The sequence below is a fragment of the Erpetoichthys calabaricus genome, chromosome 3 (assembly GCF_900747795.2).
Source record: "Erpetoichthys calabaricus chromosome 3, fErpCal1.3, whole genome shotgun sequence".
NCBI lineage: Eukaryota > Metazoa > Chordata > Cladistia > Polypteriformes > Polypteridae > Erpetoichthys > Erpetoichthys calabaricus.
Genome location: NC_041396.2, coordinates 1,593,735 through 1,613,247, shown reverse-complemented (window position 1 = coordinate 1,613,247; position 19,513 = coordinate 1,593,735). Strand labels below are relative to the sequence as shown.

General features: G+C 46.4%; 1 protein-coding gene across 1 annotated transcript in view; it reads left to right on the top strand.

Annotated features, from left to right (window-relative positions):
* babam2 (BRISC and BRCA1 A complex member 2) overlaps positions 1-19,513 on the top strand; it is a 287,239-nt gene that overhangs the window by 171,744 nt on the left and 95,982 nt on the right. Inside the window, exons 5-6 of the mRNA XM_028796332.2 lie at positions 6,455-6,649; positions 15,719-15,793. Of these exons, the coding sequence (XP_028652165.1) occupies positions 6,455-6,649; positions 15,719-15,793 (270 nt within the window). The remainder of the gene's footprint in view (positions 1-6,454; positions 6,650-15,718; positions 15,794-19,513) is intronic.

Here is a 19,513-nt window from a genome sequence, read left to right as displayed (position 1 = left end):
TCCTGGGTGCAGTTTGGGTCTCCATAAAGACATAGCAGCACAAGAGAAGGTCCAGAGAAGAGCAACTTGGTGGATTCAGGGCTAAAGGGGATGAGTTATGAGGAAAGATTAAAAGAGCTGAGCCTTCACAGAGATGAAGAGGAGACCTGAGTGAAGTGTTTAAAATGATGAAGGGAGTCAGCCCAGTGGATCGAGACGGTGACTTTAAAATGAGTTAATCGAGAACACGGGGACACAGCTGGAAATTCATGAAGGGGAAATTTCACACAAACTTGAGGAAGAGAAGCACAGACACTTGGAATAAGTGGCCATGTAGTGTGGTGGACAGGAGGACTTGAGGGACTTTGAAAGCTCAACTTGATGTCTTTTTAGAAGAATTAGCTGGACAGGACCGTCCAGTTTTCTGGGGTGAATGGCCTCTTCTCATTTCCATTCTTCTAATGTTCTTTCCTAACTCTGCTCTTGTTTTTTGGTTAGCCATTGAAAACCCGACGACTGATGGCCTTGCATTTTGGTTCTGATTTCAGCCTGATCCATGTGGTGTTGGTTCGATGCTAAAGCTTTGACTTTGGTACTGATACCAGTTTGTGCACCTCAGTACCAGTGACCAAATAACAGATAAGTCGCGCCCCCTTCTGCCCGCACACACACACACACACACACACAGACACTGCCCTGCTCCGCCACACTCCACATATCACAAGGAGACGTGCGGCCGTGGAGTCCCTCTGGAGTTTCCAGTGCAGTAATAGAAAGCAGATACTCTGAGGAGCACTCGGTCCCCATTGGTGCTTCATGGGTGATGACATACGACGGATCACAAGGTGTCTGCACACCGCCATTTACTTCCAGTACCAAACTTTGTAAAATGGCGGTTCAGTCCCGTTGTACAAGTTTACGTTTTTTGGTGCCTTTTGAGTATACCACGTGACACGTTTCATCTGCTCATCCTTATTATTAAAACCCTTACTGCTTTGCTCTGAGGTTGAGTTAGGGAGCAGGAACCGGTACAGCACATTGTCGCACCCACCACACGACGAAACAGCTTGGGATCCTGGTTGGTAACCCCCCTAGGCAGACGTTATGTGGGCGTCCCCTTGGCCTGGTCCAGCCACTCAGGTCCTCACCCTCGGGTAATCGTGCCACATGGCCGTAGCGCCGTAACTACCGCACAATGCAGGTCATGTGCCTCATTCGGGACTCTGTGAGCAACACAAAGTCAGACCAGCGGTGCCCAAGGACCCTCCAAAGAGACACAGTACTGAAGGACTCCAGTCTTCATCTCAGGTCACCTGATAGCGTCCATGTCTTGCAAACAGGGAGCACCAGGACTTGGACCTTCGTCACTTTGTGCCACACACCCCTTTAAAGTGACCTCATGACCCCCCATGCTCTCCCAATCCATCTGACTTCATAAGAAGAGTCACCAGAGTCACATGAATGTCACTGCCCAGGTAAGTAAACCTCTCAATGACAAGGTCGACACTCTCTCCGCAGACAGACACACTGCTGATGGCCGTGCCCAGGAGGTCTTTAAAGGCCTGGCTCTTTGGTTTTTATCAGGACCCTCGCAAGCCCAGACACTCACGCAGTCTCTCGAGAGCCCCCATCACAGCCTCCATCGACTCTATGAAGATCACAGCATCATCAACCAGATCAGTGAGTCTCCCTTCACCAACAGACGCCCCACAGCCGCTGGACCCCACGTCCCTGCCCACCACCCACTCCATACAAGCATTGAACAAGCAATGGGGATCATGGTGGGGAAGAAAAAAATGAGAAAATGTGCCAATCGTTATAAACAAAGTGAATGTTATTAAAGGAAATGATTAAATACTTAAAGTCCGTCACAAAGACTCACTTGTCCTAACAGCCAGGCCTCGTGCAGACGGACGGAGTGACTCGTTTTTGAGTTACGCTGCCCACCGACTCACGTGCAGACAGACAGAGCGGTGGGCATCATCATCTTAAAGCGCATCCACTCACAATGTCAAACCCGTCACCCAAGCTTTCCCGATTCACATGTTGTACTCAGGAACAGTGGAGAACACAAGGGACTCGTGGTCCCCGGTGGCCCCCCTGGACGATTCCCTGAGGTGTGATGAGATTCGAAGCTGTGGTGGCCATCTCTCAAAGCCTGCTATTGATTTGCGGCAGGGGCATTAGAAGACGAAACCCAGTTTTATGGGAAGTGAAAGCCATATTGTCTCTGAGGCCAGCCGGACACGTTTCATTTCTGCGAACGGTCCTCTCATCTCCCCCAGCGGTGGGCAGCAGGCCAGTGGTTACTGACTTTAACTTTTGACCGTTCCCTTTTTATGGCTGGTGTGTAAGACCCTCCAACATGTCGATGTTGTCATAGTTGTGAAACGTTTTGCCTCGGCCCCCGGTGAGTCAGAAGCCACTTCCTCGTAATTGTTCTGCGCTGAAATGTGAGGGTGAAACAGAAACCCTCCGCATCCTCGTGGCAGGCACAGGACCGCGTTGCAGTGGGATGAAGATTACAAGTTGGGTGTCATCTTTGTTTTGTTTGATTTGTCCTTGTGTGTCTCTGGTGATTTAAACGTGTGTAGGCTGGGCTCTTGTACACCCCCTGTGACCCTGGACTCACTCACGCCAAGTCCAGAAGGTCAAGAAGGATGTGAAATACGTCTCCAGGCACAGGCCTTCCTTTGCTGTCGTCTTCTTGTACTACTTGTCTTCCTCACTCCTGTCCTCCCTGCCCCAAACTCGACTGGCCGAATAAAGTGGGCTTCCTGACTTTCTGGAGTGCTTGGCCGTTATGCGGCACACGGCATACAAGCACCGGTGACAAACAGGAACACTCTATCCCAGAGTGACCCACCGGGGCCCCAACAGGACTGACCCCTAGAACTACAAATCCCAAGGTGCCCTGCAGGACTCCAAACTGGAGTGGCTGGGCAATAAAACACTAATGCCCTATGGCAAGTGGGGGGCACACACCCTGCACCCATCACATTGGCAGACATACCCTATTTTAACTGTTATAATTAGGTTTGTGCCAACGTTGGCGAGCCGTCTGAGGTGGTAGGGCCACCTTTAAAATTCAGGAGTCTTCTGCTGTTCTCCAATGTCCAAAAAAAAGCAAATTAAAGTCACTGGGACTCGGTGGTGTGTGCCAAGAAAATGGGAGAACATCCAAGGGGGGAAGACTTTCTGTAGGCACTCAGTTTATAGATATATGTGTTGAGAGTAATAGCAGTGTGTTTAAAAAGGTGAATAAAAGTCTGTCTTATATATGAACGTCTACACGTGGAAGTGTGTCTGTCTGTCTGTCCGGCCTGGAAGTGAGGGGTGGAGTCGGCGTAAAGGACACAGAAAACTCGCTTAGCCGCTAATAACACAGGCGATGCCAGCATGTCGGCAAAACGAAACCTCAGAAGAAAGACAAACTCACTTAGCTACTAATAACACAAGCGAGGTGAGCATGTCGGCAAAACGAGTCCTCCTAGGAGAGAGACGCCCAGCGTTGTTCCTTTCAGTTACCTGACAGCTCGACATTTCAGTTTTTTTCAGTAGTTTCTAGGACCCCGGCTTTTGACAGCACAGCCTTACACAGCTAGTATCCTTATCATAGCTTTTATTTCCATACACGCACTGCACATTGGATTCCAAATCAAAACATGAAGAAAAAATGGATTCCATTTGGGTTTTTCCTTTACAGAAAGTGAAGAAAAGCTGATCAAAAAAATCACAGTGACTGCCTTCTTCTTTACAAACTCAACATTCACTTTATAAACTGAAAAATGTTTCCAGATTTTGCTTTCCTTTGTAGCACTGAACTCATATTTCACTGCCCGTCTTGTGCCAAACTTGTGGCACTAGGTATTCCAGCCCAGGATGATTGGCATTTTTGATGTCACCGCCCGCCCCCACAAGTTTTCTATTGGATGAGGGTCTTAGGATTGGGCTGGCCACTCCATGACATCATTGATAGATAGATAGATAGATAGATAGATAGATAGATAGATAGATAGATAGATAGATAGATAGATAGATAGATAGATAGATAGATAGATACTTTATTAATCCCAAGGGGACATTCCCATACTCCAGTAGCAGCATACTGATAATAACAATATTACATTAAAGAGTAATAACAATGCAGGTATACAGACAGACAATAACTTTGTATAATGTTAACGTTTACCCCCCGGGTGGAATTGAAGAGTCGCATAGTGTGGTGGAGGAATGATCTCCTGAGTCTGTCAGTGGAGCAGGACGGTGACAGCAGTCTGTCGCTGAAGCTGCTCCTCTGTCTGGAGATGATCCTGTTCAGTAGATGCAGTGGATTCTCCATGATAGACAGGAGTCTGCTCAGCACCCGTCGCTCTGCCACGGATGTCAAACTGTCCAGCTCCGTGCCTACAATAGAGCCTGCCTTCCTCATCAGTTTGTCCAGGCGTGAGGCGTCTTTCCTCTTAATGCTGCTTCCCCAGCACACCACCACGTAGAAGAGGGCGCTCGCCACAACCATCAGATAGAACATCTGCAGCATCTTATTGCAGATGTTGAAGGACGCCAGCCTTCTAAGGAAGTATAGTCGGCTCTGTCCTGTCTTGCACAGAGCATCAGTATTGGCAGTCCAGTTTATCATCCAGCTGCACTCCCAGGTATTTATAGGTCTGCACTCTCTGCCCACAGTCACCTCTGACGATCACAAGGTCCATGAGGGGTCTGGTCCTCCTCAAATCCACCACCAGCTCCTTGGTTTTGCTGGTGTTCAGGTGTATGTGGTTTGAGTCGCACCATTTAACAAAGTCCTTGATTAGGTTCCTATACTCCTCCTCCTGCCCACTCCTGATGCAGCCCACCATTGCAGTGTCATTGGAAGTCCGATGTATATAGGCTGAACAGGACCAGAGAAAGTACAGTCCCCTGTGGTGCTCCTGTGTTGCTGACCACAATGTCAGACCTGCAGTTCCCAAGACGCACATACTGAGGTCTGTCTGTAAGATAGTCCACGATCCATGCCACCAGGTATGAATCTACTCCCGTCTCTGTCAGCTTGTCCCTAAGGAGCAGAGGTTGGATGGTGTTGAAGGTGCTAGAGAAGTCTAGAAACATAATTCTTACAGCACCACTGCCTCTGTCCAAGTGGCAGAGGGATCGATGTAACATGTAGATGATGGCATCCTCCGCTCCCACCTTCTCCTGGTATGCAAACTGCAGAGGGTCGAGGGCATGACGGACCTGTGGTCTCAGGTGGTGAACAGCAGCCACTCCACTTCTGTCTCTGTTGAGTTTTGGGAGCTGGTGTGCCCCCTCCAGTCCACTAAATGTTTATATATATATATATATATATATATATATATATATATATGTGTGTGTGTATATAATATATATACTGTGTGTGTGTATATATATATATATATATATATATATATATATATATATCGCTTCACTCGCCTACCCCCGGCGTTGAGTATCCTGAAATACATTAGTCAAGCTTGTTCATTTTGGAGCCGTGCCCGCTTTTCCCGCGGCATTTCAGACGCGCGTTGTAGGCGTGTGTGTTCATTGATGTTATCCAGGTGGGCTCGTGTTTGTATATCTGTCTGTCAAGCTCGTTCATTTTGAACCCGTGCCTGCTTTGCTTCCGCAGTTTCAGACGCGCGGTGTAAGCGCTTGCAGTCACTGATCTTATCCAGGTGGGCTCGTGTTTGTATCGTTGAGCTGTATTGTGTTTGAATTTGGTGTAAAGCGTTCAGCGGTTTGTACAATCCCAAACAGCACATTATTCCTAACCTTACTCCGCATTAGTGCCACTCACAATATGGCGGTGACACCTGCGCCTTCCGTACCATCTTTGTGGACCTGTGGGGCCTCCGTAGCCTCTTCCGTTTGAATCTGGGCTGCAGCGCAGAATCCTCGTTTTCGTGTGGCCGTGTCGTTAGTTGTTAGCTATGGGCGCGTTGTTGCTTCATTTCTCATTCACATCAGTTGAGCTCTTTCGTTTTTGGGCCATGACTCCTTCGTTTGCGGTGGATACGACTTCGCTTGCGGTTTATGAGACGCGCGCTGTATGCCCCTATGCAGTATGTTTCATGGTCCCATCGCCGTGTACCTGCGTCCATGACATCCGGTTTACCATTCTCGGTTAGTAATATGAATATAAAAATTTGTGTCTGTGTATTTCTTTTTATACAAATATTTTTTTTTTCTTTCTTAAAAAGTGATTAATGGACCAGCCTAGCAGTCTGATTGGACAGGCACAGCCCCCTGAACTCCACCCACAATGGCAGGCCTTTGTGTCTATGGGCCTACAGGCCTTTTATTTGGTGTCCTTTGTTTCTTCCCGCTGATTGTCCAGAACGCCCCCCCCACCTTTTGTCCAGTGTGCTGCTCCACATTTGCAGATCATCCTCAGGCGGTCCGGTTGTTGTTGCTGACCGATGGTCCGCTCACTCAACTTTGTCTTCTCTCCCCACAGCACCTGGTGGAGTGGGACCCTGGCAATGCGGAGAGCCTGCTGCAGGTGGTCAAGGAGCTGATCCAGCAGTACCACCTGTACCAGTGCGAGCGTCTGAGCGAGAGCTCCCGGCTGCTGTTCGAGTACCAAAGTCTACTTGATGACCCTCTCTACGGCAAAAGCATGGAGGTCTTTGCTGGCAAAAAGAACAGCTGGGTATGTTGAGCCTGTCAGATTTCTTTCTAATTTTTTTTCTTTGTTAATTTGTTTTTGTTCTGCTCAGTAAACTCTTCTGTTTCTTTGTAGTTTTTAACTCTCACTTTTCTTTTGTACTCTCAATGTGTTTTCAGACTTGTAGGTCTTCTTTTTTTATTTTATTTTTTGAATTTGCCTCCATGTCCTCATTTTGGTTTTCTTGTGGGCGCTGCCATTCCATAACACGGTTGCTAGGGGGCGTTCTTCCAGAAGTCATATGGTGTGTGACACCATCTCTGTAACGGCATATATATCCAAGGACTTTCCTCTCAAGTGCTTTGTTTCATTTCTGGGCATGAAAGGAGTTTGAAACCACCAGGGCCAAACTGAGTTAGCAAGGAAGGAGGGCCTCAGTCAGGGAGGTGACATCTAACAGAGCTTCTGGCGTCCAGAGCTGAGATGGGAGAGCCTGTTGGAAAGACAACCATTTTAGCAGCACAACATCAATCAGGGGTTTATGGCAGAGTAGTCTGATGGAGGCCACGCTTGACTGTTTAAATGAACCCAAGGGCAGGAGGTGAAAGAGTCCCTGGTCTAACTACACAAAAATTGAAGTCTATGCACCATGTCTGGAGAAGACCAAGCACTGCTCATCACCTGCCTATTACCATCCCTACGGTGAAGCGCAGTGGCGACGGCACCATGATATGGGGGCGCAGGGACAGGGAGACCAACTAAATCCACAGAGGTCCCTGAAGAAAACCTCCTGCAAACAGCACGTCACCTCAGACTGGCACGACGGTTCGGTGACCTGAAACATATGGCCAAGACCAGACTGGAGAGGCTTCAGGACAAGTCTGTGAGTGTCCCTGGCCAAGGCCCAGACCTAAACTCCTTCAGACATGTTTGGAGAGACGCATCCCAACTAATCAAATGGAAGAATGGGATCAACTGCACCAAATCCACCAGGACTCACCAAGGTGACTCAAGGCAGGAGGTGCTGCCACAGGGGCCTTCAAAGTACTGAATGAAGGGCCTGAATATGTCTAGGAAATTAGAGATTCCGGTTTTTGATTTTTAATCAATTTAGAAACCTTTCTGAGGACATGTCACTTTGTCATTAGGGGTTATTGAGTGTAGACTGATGGACAAAAATGGCAAAATACTCACATTTAAAAAGAAATCTACAACACAATAAAATGTGCAGAAAGTGAAGGGGTCTGAAGACTTTATGAATCCACTGTAGGCAGACATGGAGGGCACCATGCGATCAATAGATAGATAGACTGATATACAATACAATACAATACAGTTTATTTTTGCGTAGCCCAAAATCACACAAGAAGTGCCGCAATGGGCTTTAACAGACCCTGCCTCTTGACAGCCCCCCAGCCTTGACTCTCTAAGAAGACAAGGAAAGACCCTTGTAAGGGAAAAAATGGAAGAAACATCAGGAAAGGCAGTTCAAAGAGAGACCCCTGTCCAGGTAGGTTGGGCGTGCAGTGGGTGTCACAAAGAAGGGGGTGGTCAATACAACACAATACAATACAATACACAGAACAGAACAAATCCTCAATAAAAAATAAATAAAACATTTTTAGAAGTACGGAGCAGAATTTAACAGTAGATGATATCACATAATAAGATTTAGATAGTTTTAGACTCCTGGAGACCTCATCCATCAAGCTGCCTCCCCCATTTGGCCATTCCACGGCTGAAACAGTGTTGGGCCAGCCAATCCAATGAAAGGACCCCTCTTTCTCACGATCCCTGCGATCCTCCATCAGGAATGACTTTACCTTAGGCAGGCAAAACAACTTGGCAGGTGGGCTGTGGCACCAAGTGCCACATTTGAGTGCCGAGAAGAGAAACAGAACAGGTGAGGGTTAGTATCCAATTCTAACTATCATGTTACTAATGTTTTAGTGCTAATGACTGACAACAGAGATGCAGTCTGTACAGCTAATCAGCAGCTCTAGTCAGGGTGTGCTAACCTGAAGTAGTGAGTCTTTAAAAGCTGAGACCGAAGGGGCATCTCTTATAGTAACAGGCAGACCATTCTACAGTTTAGGGGCCCTGTAACTAAAAGCTCGACCTCCCAATGTTATTTTATTAATCCTTGGAACCATAAGCAGACCGGCATCTTGAGATCTTAATGTGCGCTCAGGTTTGTAAGTCATGATAAGCTCAGACAAGTAAGCCGGACCTCGGCCATTTAATGCTTTATATGTTAAAAGAAGGATTTTGAAATCAGCCCTAAACTTAACCAGGAGCCAGTGTAACAACTCTAGACCTGGAGTTATGTGTTTGTATTTTCTTGTTCTTGTAATAATTCTTGCAGCCACATTTTGGATTAACTGGAGGCTGTATAGAGAACAGTTTGAACATCCAGTGAACACCGCATTGCAGTAGTCAATCCTACTAGAAATAAATGCAGGAATTAATTTCTCAGAATCCTGTTTATTTAGAAAGCACCTTAATTTCCTAACATTTTTAAGATGGAAGAAACATGTTTTGAATAACTTTGTAATATGCCCTTTAAATGACATGCTAGAGTCAAAGCTAACTCCTAGATTGTGGGCTGATTCAGTAAAATTAATTGGGATTCCAACTGAGTTAAATGATGACAAAATATTGTTGTGGTCAGCGTCATTCTCTCCAGCAATTAACATCTCTGTTTTATCTGTATTTAAAGACACATAGTTCTCATCCATCCACTCCTTTAATTCACTAACACAACTAATTAAAGACAGCATTGGAGAAACTTCATCTGATTTAAATGAAAGGTATAACTGGGTGTCATCTGCATACTAGTGAAAATTAACATGATGTGTCCTAATGAGAGATCCCAGTGGAAGCATGTAAAGTGAACACAGTAAAGTCCCAGTACTGAGCCCTGCAGGACACCATATTGAACTTCTGTGTATAATGATGGAGTCCTGTCAGCACATTTTTGTACATATTGGAATCGATTTGATAAATAAGAACTAAACCAAGCGAGCACGATGCTTGTAAGCCCAACGTCATTTTCTAGCCTGTGCAGTAAAATAGAATGGTCGATGGTGTCAAACGCTGCGCTTAAGTCTAACAACATCATTACAGTGGAGTTTCCTTCATCAGAGGATATCAGAATGTCGTTTACAACCCGCGTTAGTGCCGTTTCTGTACTATGACCAGTGCGAAAACCAGACTGGAATTTCTCAAATAAATTGTAATGCGTAAGGTGTGACTGAAGCTGATTGGCGACTACTTTTTCTAGTATTTTAGAGAGAAACGGTAAATTTGAAATAGGCCTATAATTATTTAGTATGTGTGGGTCTAGGTCTGACTTTTTAAGTAATGGTTTAATGACTGACACTTTTAGTGTATCAGGTACTGTGCCATGCAATAATGAACTACTGATAATGTTTAGGATAGGCGCTGCAAGAACATCCATTGCACTTTTTACTAGTTTTGTTGGCACTGGATCAGGGAACAAGTAGTGGGCTTCATTTTAGAAATTAAAGTTAAGACTTCCTGCTCAGTTACAGGATTAAAATTACTAAAGTGCTGAATGCAATGTGAGACAGGGTCTGCTAAGCTAGTATTTGGTTTGTACTGTGATGCAGAGATCTGGGCTCTTATATTTTTAATTTTCTCATTGAAGAAGTTCATAAAGTCTGTACTGCTAATGTCTGTTGGTATTTTGCACTGTTGATCTGAATTTTCATTTGTTAATTTAGCCACTGTTCTAAACAGTGCCTGAGGATTTTTATTATTGTTATCTATTAATGTAGAATAGTATTCTGAGCAAGCTTTAAAGAGGGCTTTTTTATATTTATTAACACTCTCTGTCCATGCAATTTGGAAGACATGTAGCTTTGGAGCGCAGATGGAGAACAACAGTTTTCAACACTCTAATTTAAGAGCTCGAGTGTTTTCATTAAACCAGGGAGAGTTTCTATGTGCTTTGATCACTTTTGTTTTAAGGGGAGCCACTGTGTCCAGAGCATCTCTCAAGGTCACATTATAATGTGGTGTTAGCTCATCTAAATTGTTTTCCACGTTTACATTTGATGTTAACTGATCTGAATGGTTTTCCACAATTACACTCGACTTACTCAAAGTATCTATAAATTTTGAAGCAGAATTACAATGTAGATGTCGCACTGAATATGATAGGTAGAGTGTAAGGTGCTATATGATAGATAGATAGATAGATAGATAGATAGATAGATAGATAGATAGATAGATAGATAGATAGATAGATAGATAGATAGATAGATAGATAGATAGATGTGGGTGGTACTATATGATAGATAGATCTTGAAAGGCGCTGTGCTTCTCATATTTTCAGGTTACATTAGACAGACACTTGCAGCTCAGGTTGCTCCACTCACTGATGATGCCCCTGGATAGTGGAGACATGTCACATGTCGATGACCACATGTAAGTATTTCACTGGACTTGTACAATAAGGACCCTGAGATGACCTTGTAGTCGTTTCCACAAAGACGCTCATTACAGTGAAGGACATAAAATATCAGGTTGTACCCGATGAGGATGAACATGTGAGGTGTCCGATGAGATGGACACGTGGCCCACCATTGCATTAACGTCGACACTGAGAAGAGGAAGAAATAAAATGATTGTGGCTGTCAGGAGTAGCAAGCGTGGGGTTAGGATGGACGCCATATCTGGATTGTGGTAATACTGCAGAAGTAACCCAGTGAGAGTCAGAAACAGCAGCAGGCCGCTCCTCAGCCTCAGTGCCCCGCCATGTAGGCAGATGTCACAATGTCAGGGTGGGAGTAAAAGGAATTCTGATGTTGTAACTTTTTGGACTCATGAGGATGAGCCGCCTTAAAGTTTTATTGTCAAGAATTCCATGTGGGGGGCAGCTGGCTGACACATGACAATCGTGTCTCTGACGCCGTGCTTTGTGGGTAATGACGCGTGTCACGCCGCCTTTGTGTCATTGTGTTGAGCTCAGTGTCACGCGGCCAAAGTTATCAGTGCAGGCCAAGTTTTCTCCTCTTCTTCAGTTTTTTTGTATTTTTGTACGTTTGGTAGATGAGTGAAGTCCCCTGCGGTGGGAGTGCCATTTATGCACAGAATAATTCACTAAGTCAGCCTCACAGCTCCATCACCTGCTGATTTGTAATGGTGCACGGTGTCACTGGCACTATAATAACTTCATTTATGGACTTAATTGTTTGGATTTCTTTGGATGTGTGGATTACTTGGGTTGGTACCGACGTCTGGTGAAAATTTCATGTCGATAGCCCCATTAGAAATACATTGACTGAGAAACATGTTGACACACTCAGTCCTTATTCTCCCCACTGTAGCGCCTTTCTGTCTACTCAAACTACACGCAGGGCTGGCCCGGGACATGAACCCGTGTTCTCCTTACTGCGAGGCGAGGTGTTTTGTTTCTCAAACAGCAAATAAATCAATAAATAAAATTCATTTTTGGAGTGACCACTGGTGACGGCAGCACAAATCATCTCAGCTGTTGTCAAGAAGGTCCGCCGATGTCATTCCTTGGATATCTAATGAAAGTCTTGATTTATGACCCCATAAACTAATGCGAGGCTGAGACGGACCACCTCAAGTGTTGTCAGACAGTTTTTGAGCCATGGAGTTGATAAGTGGGTGGACAGGAGGAGGACGACAGACCCTGATGGTCGATTCATGCAGTGGGAGCAGGAGAAAGGTCCTTAGGTTCTGGTCCTTTGGCTCCTTACATCTTTAAGATGACCCTTCTTGATTCTGCCGCAGCCTTCCCTTTTAGGCTTTTCTTGGCCTACTCCATTGTTTTCTTTTCAGTGCCCTGGAGGCCATGTCACATTTTCAGTCACAGCCTTCATTTTACATAATCTGAATAAGTCAGGGGCAGTCGGTGGTCCGCTCCCGTGAAGGAACGAGTGTGTTTTGGACAAGCAGAAGAGAATGTACGTCTGTATCTGCAGTTGAAGTCAGACGTTTCCATCCACTTAGGGTGAATTCTTTCAAACTCACCTTCTAAGCCCTCCACAGATTTTATCCTCACAAACTGTAAAGTTGGCGTATCATTTAGGACGTCTGCTCTGTGCAGCCCACCGATGTTCACAGACCTCAGAGTGTTTCACTTTTTATTGACCAGATCACAATGCCAGTGGGTCTCAAGTTTACAGACACTCACATACACAGAAAATGATGTCAAGTCTTTAGGCAGTTTGAAAATTAACTTCTGGTAGTCAGTTAGCCTCACTGGAGTCAACATGCCAGCCATCAAACTCACGACCTCCTTGATTGACGTGTTGGGAAAATCAAAACAAATCAACCAACACCTCCGAAACAAAATGGTGGACCTCCACAGATCTGTTCATCCTTGGGGACAATTTCTAAACACCTGAAGATTCCACGTTCATCTCTCTGAACAATAACACTCAAGTATAAACACCATGGGACCACCGAGCCATCATAGCGCTCAGGAAGAAGACACATTGTGTCTCCTAGAGAAGAACGGATTTTGGCAAGAAAAGTGCAACTCAGTCTCAGAACAACAGCAGAGGAGCTGTGAAGACGCTGGAGGACACAGGCAGACAAGTCTCGATATCCACAGTAAAACGAGTCCGACGTCGCCTGAAAGGCTACTCAGCGAGGAAGAAGCCCACTGCTCTAAAGCTGCCGTCAAAAAGCCAGGCTGCAGTCTGCAATGACACGGAGGGAATGAAGATCTGAGCTATGGTCTGATGAATCCAAGATGGAACTGTGTGGCCAGAATGACCATCGTTCTGTGTGGAGGAATCGGGATGAGGCTTGAAAGCCAAAGAACATGAGGATGAGAGCGTGATGTTGTGGGGGGCTTTACTGCAGGAGGGATTGGTGCACTTCACAAAACAGGTGGCATCACGAGGAAGAAAAATGACAGAGAGACACTGCAGCAACATCTCAAGAGCTCAGTGAGGAAGTGTGATACTGCGGGTCCACGACTCCGAACAAATGGCCAGTTTTTAATAAATAATGCGTTTGGCCATGTCAGTCTGCGTGGGCACGCTGGCACAACCACGTGGAGTTGATGAGGTAATTGGAGCGAGGCGTCCCTGCATGTGAAGGTGCAACCGTTCTCATTTGCTTCATTGGCTTCCTGCGCTGCGTGATTGAGACGTATAACTATGGGCTGGCACAGGAGATGGAAAGAACGAAAAAGAGAGAGAGAGGCTTGCAGAACGAGAGTGTGGCATTGGGGCAGAGAAAGAGGACGGGCCAGCCGGCTAGAGAAAGAGAGAAGTCATCTCGGTCAGGGGTCCCACGATGGATCGGCACTCTAGGGACGGATCGTACCCACTGATTGTGCTGAGCACAATCGAGGGGGCATCCTCTCCAGGGATGCAAGAGACAACTGCGTGGGCGTGAAGTATGACGAGAGGACAACCGACCCCGAGCAGTCTGGCAGAGCGGGGATCGGGATTATGAGGACCCGCGCCGCCAGAGGAGGGTGAAGCTCAGTCACAGATGGGTCTTCAAATGGACAAGGACCTCAAACAGACCTCGACAAAGTTGTGGCAAAGTGGACAACAAGGTCAGGGTGTTGGAGTGGCCGTCACAGAGTCCTGACCTCAGTCTGACTGGACTTATCAAGCAAAGGAAGCCTATGAAGCCGTCCCAGTTACACCAGTTCTGTCTACAACAGTGGGCCATAATTCCAGCATCTTACTGTAAGAAACTTGTGGATGGTGAGCGAAACGTTGGGCTCAAATGAAACCAATGCGACCAAATATGAGCAAAGTGACCCACTGGCATTGTGATCTGGACAATAAAAAGTGAAATACGGTGAGGCCTGTGAGCATCGGTGACAAAAACGACTTCAGCCCTGCGCAGAGCAGACAGACGTCTTAAACGAGATGTCAAATGTGCAGTTTGTGAGAGTTTGAAAGAATTCACTCTACGTGGAGGGAAACTTCAATGCAGCTGGCTTGACATTGGGACATCCATCCAAAACTCTGTGGCTCCTTCTCTCAGGACACATTTCATTCTGTCATCTTCACAAAGTTCAGTCCTCCCCAACTGGGACGCTGCTTTATCTGCAGCTACAGGGGCTTTCAAGGAGTCGGATTCAGCAGTTGATGAAGAGTGTGATTGGTGGCCGTTTTTTTAGCTTCAGGTTGCAGAATCTGCCCTCGTAACTCTGCTGCAGATTTTCATCCAGTGGTGCACAACCTGCAGTTCTCTCTTGAGGCCTTTAACAAGGTAGGATATGTGGGGGCTCTCCCTGTTGAAGAGTCGGAGTTTGCAGACAAACGTAAAAAACACCGCGCAGGTTCGCCCATACCCCCGTATCTAAAACCAACTTGGGGTCTTCTAGCTCAGGATGGTCCTTATTCTTCTCTACCTGGGTTCAGATATTCACAGTAAGCCTGCCACCTCTTGACAGATCACTGGGAGGGTCCTCGGCAGGTTTTTGAATTGTCTGTGATTAAGGGGTTTCATGACGTGGTCCGAGTTCGGCCTTTTAGACGCCGGGTGCGCTTGATGGAAGATGCGGTGAAATCTGAGCCACGAGCTTAACGCGGCCATCTGCAGACCCCAACATTCAGTTCACCCTAAGTGGATGGAAGCTTCGGACTTCCGCCGTATTCATTTGTGTTTTTAGGTGTGACAGCTTGGTCATTTTTTTTCATACAACTTCACGTGAAATATTGTAATAGTTCTTTATTTTTATTATTCTTTTTTATTCCTTTTTGTTTGACAAGTGCTCTATGAATAAATAAATCAAGAGAAGCTCGCTTGTCTGATGAGCTCGCCGTTCCTGTGAACACTTTGTGTGCCATCGGCCTCATCGGGCAGCTTGTTACTGACTGGCCATGTAATGCAATGTGCCCAGCGACGTCCAGTCGTGTAAATTCACAAGGTCCGCCGATGAGATCAGTAGCTGTGACCGGTAAGGCTGGCGTACCCCACTATTAGAAGCTGAGTGATGGGTCATCGGGGACACCTGAAGGTGTAGCTTTGCTCATCTCCCTTTCAGACCCTCTTGACCGATGGGGGGCTCTGATTGTTCAGACACTGACCAAACCAAAATGTCATCCATTTTTTATTATTTGCTTTTCTCTTCTCTTTCAGACCGGAGAGTTCTCGGCTCGTTTCCTGCTGAAGCTGCCTGTGGATTTCAGTAACATTCCCACCTACCTGCTGAAGGTAAGCTGGTGGTCTTTGGCTTTGTTATCAGGGGGTGTTTGGAATTCTTTGTAATTTCTGTAGACATTGGCCTGTGTGTGTGTGGACTCAGAACCCCCTCCCCCAAACCCACAATGGCCTGTCGCCCCATCCTTGGCTTGTTCTGGACTTGTGACTGTTGCTTGCTGGGAAAACTCTCCAGCTGCCCAGTGACGGTGCTTTTGAAGATGGCTGGATGGATTTGTCCTTTACGGCTTTTATCGTCCGAGCGACGAGCAGATCCGAGTCTTTGGACAGCGAAATCCGCTTTGTGTGACGGAAGTCAGTGTTCTGCGCATTTCTTTCATTGGGTGTCATTTGTTTGCTCTGTCAGGCCTCTTGGCCCCCATTTCTGGTAGTTGAGGTTGTGATTTTCATGCCCTTGTAGGGCGGGAGACCCACATCTGGGGGGTTCTGTCTTCTATTTGCGTGGTTTCAGGGGTACAGAAGGCCAGACCAGCGCTTCTGTGCTCCTCTCGTTAGTGATGAGCCAGCACTGAATTTCAGAGTACACTTCTTTGTTTTCATTTATTTTATGTCCAATTGGTTTGTTTTCTGCTGTTTTATAAAGACTTAAGTTAAATCGTTTTCACTTTTCATGCATCCTTTCCGAAGAATTGAAATTCTAAAATTTGAAGTTGGTGGAAAATTCTTTTATTATTGAAGTTGACCTTTCCAAAGTGTATATAAAGCATTAAACAAAAAAACTGAAGTGAAAACACATAAATAAATGAGAGAATGTCAGCCTGTCGTAACACTTGGGCACATTCGGCGCTTACTGGGCTGAAGTTTCATTTTTTTTCATTTACTTCAGTAAAGAATCACTTATCACATTTTTTTTTGCTTAGTAAATATTTTTGTAACAATGAGTCACATCCAAAAATAACCGGGATAATAGAATATGACAGCGGCGTGTCAGTGATGGAGTTCAGAAAATGGAGCCTTAATAGACGTGTGGTGGCTCGTCAGCTTCATTAGACCACAGAGTAGAACAGTCTGGAGGAGAGCAGGCCATCCAGCCCACCAGAGCTCACCAGTCCCGTCCACTTAGCTGAGAGCCCGTCTCAGACACCGTAAGCGATAGTCGGCAGTGGGATGCCAGTGATGTGCTGGGTAGCTTTCAGCACCCGTTGCAGGGCCTTCCTCTGAGCTACGGAGCAGTCGCCACTCCACACCATCACATGGTTTGTCAGTCTGCTCTCAGCAGTGGTGCGGATCTGGGGAGACCGGCAGTAGAAAGTAAAGTTGCTGTGGCGCCTTTTTAACCAGATTGGAAGTGTTTATTGTCCAGGAAAGGTCCTCAGAGATGGGGACACCCAGGAATTTGAGGCTGGAAATGCACTCCGCCTCGGCCCCGTTTCTGTCTGCTGCCTGTAGTTTTCCTCTAATCCACAATGAGCTCCTTGGTCTTCGTGGTGTTGAGGGCGAGTTTGTTGTCAGCACACCATGTGAATTTCCCCTTGGGATTAATAAAGTATCTATCTATCTATCTATCTATCTATCTATCTATCTATCTATCTATCTATCTATCTATCTATCTATCTATCTATCTATCTATCTGTTGTCAGGTGTTGAAGGTCCTCCTCTCTGTAGGCCGACTCGTCGTCGTCACTAATCAGTCCTATTACCGTGGTGTCGTCTACTAACTTTATGATGGAGTTGGAGCCAAATAAAGGGATGCAGTCACAGGTGAAGAGGGAGTAGAGGAGTGGGCTGTGCACCCGGCCCTGCGGAGCTCAGTGTAGAGGACGTGTTTCTCGTCAGTCTTGTACATCTCTCTTTTAGGCCACTCCTAGACTTGGACACATTGGTGGGTTTGAAAGTGCCACCTGCTCATTTCGGGTCCTCTCTGTTGGGTTCTTTGATTCGGCCACTGCAGGTCTTCTGCGTCTTTCACCTGTAGGCTGACTCGCTTTTGCGTTTTGGCTCTTCGTCCTGCCGCATAACCCCATGAATCTTCAGCGTGAGGTCAGGACAGATGTTGCTCTTGGATAGCAGAGCTTTCCTGTTTGCTCCTCTCCCATGATTCCTCTTCTCCTCAGTGTCTTTCTTATCATGGATTCCTGGACACTGAAGTTGTAGAGGGCTGCGGTTCTTTGGATGTTCTTCTGTGATCCTCTAGGTCTTGTCGAATGAGTCATTGCTGGGCACTTGGGGCCATTTTGGCAGGCTGCCATTTCCTAGTAAGATTTCTCACTCTGCTAATGTCGAGAGAATGGCTCTCATGGTGGTGCACTTCAGCCCTGAAGCCTTACAAATAGCTTAGAAACTCTCAACCTTTCTTCATCATCTGTTCTGGAATTTCCTTTGACCGAGGCCCAAAAATCCTCATAGTGACAACGTCACTGTCATCGTGAGGGTCAGCATGTGGGAAGTTTAGGGTTAACAGGGCTGGCTGTGTTCCTTTCATGGCTCCATCAAAAGCGTCAAGTCTTTAAAGCATCGGAGCCGCGTCACTCCAGCACCCCCACGTTGGGGGTTATCGATGTTGTTACTGTGTGCCGTCCAAAGAGTTCAACTTTGGACTCGTCTGTCGTTATTCCAAGAGTCTTGGGGATCATCCTGGGGTCTCTTCTTGGATAAGTGAGGTCCTTCCTGCTGTCCCATGAGTCCCAGTTTTCTCCATCTCTCTTATCATGGAGTCTTGATTGCTGCCCTTAGCTGAGGCTCCAGTTTCCTGCAGTTTTTGGATGTTCTTCGGGGATGTGCCATTTTGGCAGGCCAGTTTATTTCCAAAATTTCTCCATTTAGAGACAACGGCTCTCACTGCAGGACCTTAGAAATGGCTGTGCCGCTCTTTCCTGATGGTCTTGACGTTTCCTTTGATTTGAGGCCAAGTGTTCTTCTGGGTAGAGAAGATGTGGACGGCTGCGTTCAGTCAGCGGGTTGAGGGGGTAACTAAGGGGGCAATTACCTTTTCACACAGGTCCTCTTTAACTTTATAATGTAAATATATTAAGTAGTAGTTTGGAAATGTTCTATGGGTTCCCTTCATCTGACATTGCATGTTTTCTAAAGAGCTGAAGCCCCCCGCTGTGGCCTACCATAAAGGAACAAATACTTTTTCACAGCGCAGTCTGTAATGAATGATTAGAGAGAGGAGCAAATATGGAGTCACCTGGAAGAGATGATCTCCATCTCGGTTCCAAGGTTTTGGTGGACAGAGTATCCCAGACACGTCACAGAAGTAACGTCCAATTCCGCGTCTTCCCCAGAATGAAAATCGGCCCTGAGACCTGTGACTTGTACCCAGGGTTTCCACGGTAACGTTACTTTTTAGCTGTGCCCGCGTGTTTGCCATCTCCACGTTTCATCGTGACCCGCTTTGCTCCTCTAAGCTTAGTCGCACGCCAGAGCACAGGTAGTCTGAAGACGGTGGCCATCAGAAGCAGCGGTTGGCGGGACAAATCTCAACGTGCTGCAGGGAAATTCTTTTCTCAGCGGAAACTGAGCTGCCAGGCTTTTAAATGGAACTCGCTTACCTTATCTGCTCTTCCAAAGATGAATTTCCCCGGAAGCCTCGTCACATACAATGCAAATTCACTCGACATGTTTACCTCGACGCCTGCATCAGGCCTGTGAGGACAGGGACTCCTGGAGGGCAGCGACTTACCGAGAGTCCACATGTCAGCAGCTTTTCACTCCAAGGACGGATGAACCTCTGGGCGCTTTTTTTATTTTGTAATAAAAACGAGGACAAAG